This window comes from Priapulus caudatus, unplaced genomic scaffold (genome assembly GCF_000485595.1).
Source record: "Priapulus caudatus unplaced genomic scaffold, Priapulus_caudatus-5.0.1 Scaffold705, whole genome shotgun sequence".
In the NCBI taxonomy this organism is placed as follows: domain Eukaryota; kingdom Metazoa; phylum Priapulida; class Priapulimorpha; order Priapulimorphida; family Priapulidae; genus Priapulus; species Priapulus caudatus.
Window position 1 is genome coordinate 24,282 of NW_014577766.1, and position 7,270 is coordinate 31,551.

The 7,270-nt window shown below is 50.8% G+C and overlaps 1 protein-coding gene across 1 annotated transcript; it reads right to left on the reverse strand.

Annotated features, from left to right (window-relative positions):
* Positions 1-696: 696 nt before the first annotated feature.
* On the reverse strand, positions 697-6,996 carry LOC106812953 (zinc finger protein 45-like). The gene is made up of 3 exons (XM_014816971.1): positions 6,834-6,996; positions 2,599-2,729; positions 697-2,225 (listed from the first exon to the last, which is right to left on the reverse strand). The coding sequence occupies exon 3, from the start codon at positions 2,026-2,028 to the stop codon at positions 997-999; it is 1,032 nt and encodes a 343-aa protein (XP_014672457.1). The 5' UTR covers positions 2,029-2,225; positions 2,599-2,729; positions 6,834-6,996; the 3' UTR covers positions 697-996.
* Between the last annotated feature and the right edge of the window lie 274 nt (positions 6,997-7,270).

The following is a 7,270-nucleotide window of genomic DNA, read 5'->3' on the forward strand; positions in this document are numbered from 1 at the left end:
CAAGGTATATATATATATATATATATATATGAGATATCAGGAGCAAATAATCTCAAATTTGAGACTACTTACTCCTGATATATATCATCTCTCTTTCAGTGACTCATGCTATTTTGCACTCCTCCCAGACTCACACATCACAACACTAAATTAAAGATAACGATAAAAACACATCTGTTTATAATAACATGAGGTAACTTATAATCTGTTTAGTTAGATTTATAATCTTTTTTATCCTTTCTTGTAACATTCTTTGGGTAACTCGACAGATGACGATAACAATGTGTGCGTAGGTAGTTTCTTAATGCTTCTTATGGCCATTTGCCATCTACTCGCCTTTAACCCAAGTATTGCAAGAACTACCTCCTTATAAATCGGTCATTATTCCTTCTACAGATTTCTTTTCAAATAGTAATTACTAATTTCTCATATGTACAGTTTGGTGCCATACAATAGGTTAGGTATGTAACCATAACAAGAGGCATCATAGCAAAAGAGGAATTCTTGCTACAAACGAACTATTGCAAACAAATGCTACATTACTGGAATAAATTTTTATACATAATTATACATAATTACACATGTACAATCGGACTACATCGTAGTTCATATATATATATATATATATATATATATATATATATATACAGAGAGAGAGAGAGAGGTGTGTGTGTTGTGAGTATATATAGTCGTATATATATATGACTATGTATACTCACAACACTTTATATATAGTATATATATATATATATATGTACGTATATACATTGCAACCAACAGAACTACTAACATACAACCAAAGGTAAAATTACAAAATTCGTAAATAAAAACCTTGCAAACACATCACACATCTTGGTGTACATTACAAGATACAAGTATAAAAGTAGTACATGCACAAGAAGACAGACGCAGCAGCCAAAACCCCAGACACTCGGTGACGCCCCCTAGTGGCAATACCCCCTCCCCCCGGTGACCTCGCAGGGATCACAGCGCCCCCTACTTGTGCGGCGCCTTGTCGGGATGGTACTTGCTCACGTGGTAGTTGATGGAGTTTCGCTGGCGGCAGACGAAGTCGCAGTGCCGGCACTGCAGCGGCTTCTCATCGGTGTGCCGCAGCATGTGCACCTCGAGGTGCTTCGCCTCGTAGAACGCGCGCCGGCAGCCAGCGTAAGAGCACGAGAACGTGCGGGGGCGGTGCGCGTCGTGGCGCCGTGCGTGCTTACGCAGCGCGAAGGGTGATAAGAAGCGGCGGTCGCACGCGGAGCACGCGATCCGCCGCTCACCGTGCCACGACATCTTGTGCGCGTACAGCGCCATGGTGGAGGCAGAGACGACACCGCACTGCTCGCAGACGCACGCCCGCTTCCTGTGCTGGTTGCGGATGTGCGTAGAAAGATGGCTGCGCACCGAGAACGTCTTCGCGCAGTACTCACAGATGTAGGCGGCGCCGCCGCTGCTGCCGTCATGGCCGCACTCGCGCTCGTGGTTTTGAAGGTCGGTGCGCAGTAGGATCGCGCGGCAGCGGGGGCACGCGGCGACCAGCGAGTTCTCGTGTGAGAGACGTCGTGGCCGCGGGCCGCGACGCTTCGGGGCCGCGGCGTCCGGGTCGTTGCCCGGCGGGCGGCCACCACGCTTCGGGGCCGCGCCGTGTGAATTGTCACCTGACGGCATCCACTCGTCGTCGCTGCTGCCAGCGTCGTCGGACACCGCGTGGTTGCGCTGTATGAAGCTCTGCACCTTACTGGATGCACTCCTCGGGTGCCGCTGCTGCCACTTCTCCGTCGTCGGCTCGCTCTCCTGCTCGCGAAGCAACTCCTCGAGTAGCGCCGAGTCAGAGTCGAGTTTCTCTTCGACGTCTGAAGCTTCCCTGGCTTCCTCTTCGACGTCCGAACCTACCACGGGGCCCCCGTCTGCTTCCTCGGCCGTCTCTGTGTCGCTGTCGGACGCTGGTCGATCGTCCTTAACCCTCGACACTTCGTTCTCCGCCACCGCACCGACGTAAGCGGCGCCCTCTACCACCGCCTGCATCTTAAACTCTCCGGGAGACGTCGGCACGGCGACGACATTAGCGACGTCAGTGCAGCATGCGTTGTAGATGTAGTCGTGGTCGATGAGCGCGGGAGTAGTGACGCGCGGCGCGCATGCGTCTCCGTAGATGCCCGGCACGTAGGCTTCCTGACAGCAAGACCTGATCGCTGCCGCTCCTCCCGCGTACGCTCCTCCGCCTGGCAGAACGCAAAACGAGATGCCGTTTTCGCGCTTTCGTTAAGCTATCGCGAGCTGCTAACGCGTGGGAGCCAGATATCATGTATCCAATTTCTAAAGGGTTGATCGCTCTAACGTGTTCTGCACCACCGTTATATATACATTAATAAATATACAGGTAGGTAAGCTGAGAACAATATATATTATAAACAATAACAATAAAACAAATGTATAATTTTGTTTTCAGGCTATAAGCACTTACAGTGTATATACATAGTGGTGCCATGTATCGAAGAAAAAAATAGGTTTTTAAACGTGGTGTAATAAACCCAGCTTGTGCCCTATACAACCAGCCAGCCACACATCATCCCACGACAGTCCTACTATGCTCACCCGAACCGATCTCATCGTCGGACTTGGCCTCGTCACACTCCAGAAGCACGCCCGGTACGTCCGTTACGTCAAACAGCTCGCACTCCTGCCTCGCGAACCTTCTTTTCGACGAGGGCGTTCCGCATTCTGACCTGCAACGAAATCGAACCGATGTCTGAGGATACGTTAATTACAGTCAAAATTCGTTCCTGTGTCGTACCTAATGCAGATAACTGCCATTGCAGTTGCTCAATGTCATCATCGGTAGCCGTACCGAATAAAAATTTTGCAAGTTAACAAGGCCGCCAATTATAGCGCGTTTCTCTCTTGATTTATGCAACGAGTGCAGCAGAGATTAAGTGTTTGCAAGCGTTGGCGAAACCATGCCATATGGGCCTGCACGAGGGATCTGATGTCACGGTTTAAGGCTGCGAAGTATTCATCGTCAGGGGAGGGGGATGGGGAGTATGGGGCTGCCGCTGGTTGTGATTTATACATCCTGCGCACATCTTTGTGCAACGAGTCTAGGTAAGTCTGAATTGATGTGAAATTGAGGGTAAAACCTATGCCCCAGGTACTTTGTGTGACCGCGATGTGACCTCTCGGGATAAAAACTACTCCCATTGTGGGTCTCCTGACATCAGTAGCTTGCGAGGCGGAGAGGATCGTCGAGGCAACTACGAGCAGGGCGACCGTGGTAACAGTAATCATCCTGAAACAGAGGAGTGACGCATATGAGCGTCGTGTTTACATCGCACTTCAGCGCTACTGGCTAATTTGTGCGGCTATATTGCGCAAGTGGCACTAAATCGTCTGCATCCCAGCTATCAGTGCTTGGCGTGCTAGCCACACTGGCTGGATGCGTGTCATCGTGTGGGGGCGGCGAAGGAGGCCCTGTGTCAACCAGCGTTGCGTGACGCATTGGTCGTCGGGCTGGGCCTTCTTGACCCGTGAGCACGGACCTAGGTGCATCCCATGCCGAGAATGGGTATGCGGGTCTAAGATTACTCACATGAGCGATGCGAGTACGTGTTTGGCCTTGCGCCCGAATACGAAGTCGCAGTGGAGTTTCTCGACCACGGTATAGGACTGCCGCTGCGAAGCAAATTTCGGCGTCTGGTTCGCCGACAACGTGGGAGTATAAAAATAGACGGGGTCTCCTACATCAAAGGATTGAACTTTCGCGCGCCTATCGTAAAGGCATTTATTACGCGCACGTGCCACTTTAGTGTTACGCTGCATCGCGACAAATGCTCGGTGCAAGCGTTCAGTAGCGTGAGTGATTGGATCGTCCGCATAGGACAATCATCTGGGCCGCAGTAGCGTGTCAAGTGGTAGCTCTGCGTCTCTACCATACGTCAAGAAGGGGGTAAATTGTGATGACTCATTGATGGATGTATGATATGCAAATAAGACTGAGTTGATCCTTGTATCCCAGACTGTATGATCGCGATTAATATAGCACGCGAGCATGTTAGCAAGCGTGCGGTGAAAGCGTTCGCATTGTCCGTTCGACTCAGGGTGGTAGGGAGAGACCTTCATGTGGGTGAATCGGAGCGATGTCGTCAATCGCGCCATGAGCTCGTTAATGAATTCGCCTCCATTATCAGTTAAGATGGATCGAGGGCACGAGTGACGAGGGATAAAGTCGTCTACAATGATGCGTGCTACGCTAGCAGCGCTTTTATCGGGCATGGGGTATGCTTCAGGCCAGGAGGTGTAAAGATCCAGAAACGTAAGCATGTAACGATTTCCTGAGTTTGAGCAGGGGTGCGGTCCCGTAACATCGATGGCGACCACATCTCCTGCGTGTCTGGGTGCCGGAGCATGGTGTAGGGGGGCACGGACTCGCTGTAGTTTTCGGCAGTTACACACGATGCAGGATTTAATGTAGTGGTAAGGGTCGGCGAACATGCGGGGCCAGAACTATCGCTGGGACAGTTTACTATAGACTTTCTTGAAACCCAGATGGACACCATACGCATGATCGTGGAACAAAGGGAGTACAACGGGTACGAGAAAACGGGGAATGACTAATTGGGGCGCAGCATCACCATCCTGCGCGCGAGACGTCACATGAAAGAGCAAGTCGTCGACCAGAAGATAGCTTTGAACGAGTTTAGCTTCGCATATGGAACTTTCATCTGGGTTGGAGAGTGTGTGTATAATCTGAGAAAGAAGGGGGTCGGCCTGCTGCAAGGCAGCGAGTTCAGCGTCAGTAGGGGGGGGATAGAGGGGGTGTCGGGGTAGGAGGTGGTTGTTCGTTAGGGTGGGGAGGGTCGTGATGAAGTGTAATGGGGCCTACTCGGCGTGAGGGTTGTGAGGCCTCAGCGTCGGGCGTAGGCAGTACCACTTGGTGTATGGGTTGTGAGGCCATAATGCCGAGCGGTGATGGGGGTGATTGATGAGTCATGCGGTGACATGGGCGTAGACGACTCGGGAGGCAAACGAGAAAGCGCGTCCGCTTACCCGACGTGTATTCCAGTCGGCATGAGGGAAAACCAGAAACGTAGAGGGCCCACCGCTGGAGTTTAGCGTTGCGCAGGGCCTTAGCCTCTAACAGGTATTTAAGTGGTTTGTGATCGCTAAGGATTACAAAATCGGCCCCGATGAGGTAATGCCGAAACTTGCGTAACGCGTATACCAGCGCAAAACATTCGCGTTCTATTGTAGACCAGCGTTGTTCTGTCTCAGACAACTGTTTGCTGAGATAATACACTGGGTGCTCTCGCTCGCGCTCATCCATTTGCGTGAGAACTCCTCCGACGGCGTAGCCGGAAGCGTCGCAATAGAGGCGGTACGGTCGACTTCCATCAGGCAATGCCAAGATGGGAGCCTCAGTGAGGCACTTACGAAGGGACTGAAATGCAGTCTGTGCCTCGCGTGACCACACAAAGGGTCTGTCCTTGTTGGTGAGGATCGTCAATGGGTGGGCAATATCGGCATAGCCCTTAATAAACTTACGATAGTAGTTGGTAAAACCCAAGAATTGGCGAACAGCCGTTGGCGTGGTTGGTGGGGCCCAATTTTGCACCGCAGAGATCTTCTCTGGGTCGGGTCGCACGCAACCAGGGGTTATCACGTGACCCAGGTAGTTAATGGACTGCTGCAAAAATGTACACTTACTGGGTCGCATCTTGAGGTTAGCCGCTTCAAATCTGGCAAAAACCTCGGCTAAGTCAGACATGTGGGTGTCGAAATCCGGGGAATAGATACAGACATCGTCGATATAAGCTAGTGCGCATTGGTGGCGGAGTCCTTGCAGAACATAATCGAGGACACGCTGAAAATGAGAGGGTGCGTTTTTCGGTCCATAAGGTGTTCTTAAGTGTTCATAACTTCCAGAGGGCGTTACAAAGCAACTCTTCGGGACGTCCTTCTCCTCTAATGGGTTTTGATGGTAGCCACTTTTGAGATCAAGGGTAGTGAATAATGCGGCTTGTCCTATGGTTTGTAAGACGTCTTCTATGACTGGTAATGGGTAGGTGTCCCCTACTGTAACTGAATTTAAACGTAGATAATCGACACTCATCCGATACTCGCCAGTTTTTTTCTTGACCAAAAGTACACCAGACGATCAAGGTGCCATGGAGGGGCGTATAATCCCATTGTCTAAGAGTTTGTCAACCTGTTGCTGAACAATGATTTGCTGCTCCGGGGACATACGATAAGGTCGTGTTTTGAATGGTTTGGCATCCCCAGTATGAATCTGAAATTCACAGAGGTGTGTGCACCCTAATTGTGCGTCTGTATGCGCAAATGAACTGTCGTGTCGGCGTAGAAATTTGAGAAGCGTTGCTCGCTGGCGAGAATCCTTAACGTGGTCTACCAGTGAATTGTAATCAAAGGGCGGAGTTGCATTATCGTGAGGTGACACGTTGAACTCGTTGGGCGCGGGCGTAATAACCCGGATATGGGGAGGGGAGGTGGCTTCAACTATGGCGACAACGGCATTATGAGGTAATGATATTGCGCGATCTGACCTATTTTCTAGCCAGCAGAGAATTGTGTGTTGCGCGGTGACTTCGACCAGGGATGGTAATGAGATTAGGTGGGGGTTACTACGGAACATTTTAAAAGCTGGGGATCCTTGAACGAAGAGTAGCGTACCTTGGCGAAAATGGCGGGGAACGCGACAGGAACACTGTTGGCCTGAATGGGGGGGGGCAACACGATGGAACGGTCAATGAAAGCGAGTTGAGGGATGGGGAGGCATCGTTTACCTTGACGAAGTTTTAAAATGACCACACTATTACCTAGTGCGAGCACTCCACGGTCGAAGTCAATGTTTACTCGGTTGGCTGATAGAAAGTCGGCTCCGATTATGAACTGCTGCCTTAAATCCTGAACCACGTAGCAGGTATGAAGGGTGGTTACTCGTCCCAGTAAAATGCGCAAAGTGGCGGTGCCTACAAGGTGTAGCTTATCGCCTGTGACCGAAAGAAGCATGGCGTCTGATGCGCAGACGGCGTTGAAACTAGCAGCCGCCCGTATGTGCTGGGGTAAATGCAGCCATGCAGCAAGATCGATAAGCGTACAATCGCTACCAGTATCAATGAGGGCCGTAAGTGAAAGTGAGCCGACTTTAACACTGCACTTCGGCGCAGAAGATGTAGTGATAGTCGGTGATCCGCGTGCAGCAGATGCGTGCGGGCTTAGAAGTTGCGGGGGTACGGCGGTGCAATTGCATTGC

Bases quoted from the DNA above. Each gene is read 5' to 3' on its own strand.
- LOC106812953 (XM_014816971.1), bottom strand. From the start codon at position 2,028: ATGCAGGCGGTGGTAGAGGGCGCCGCTTACGTCGGTGCGGTGGCGGAG.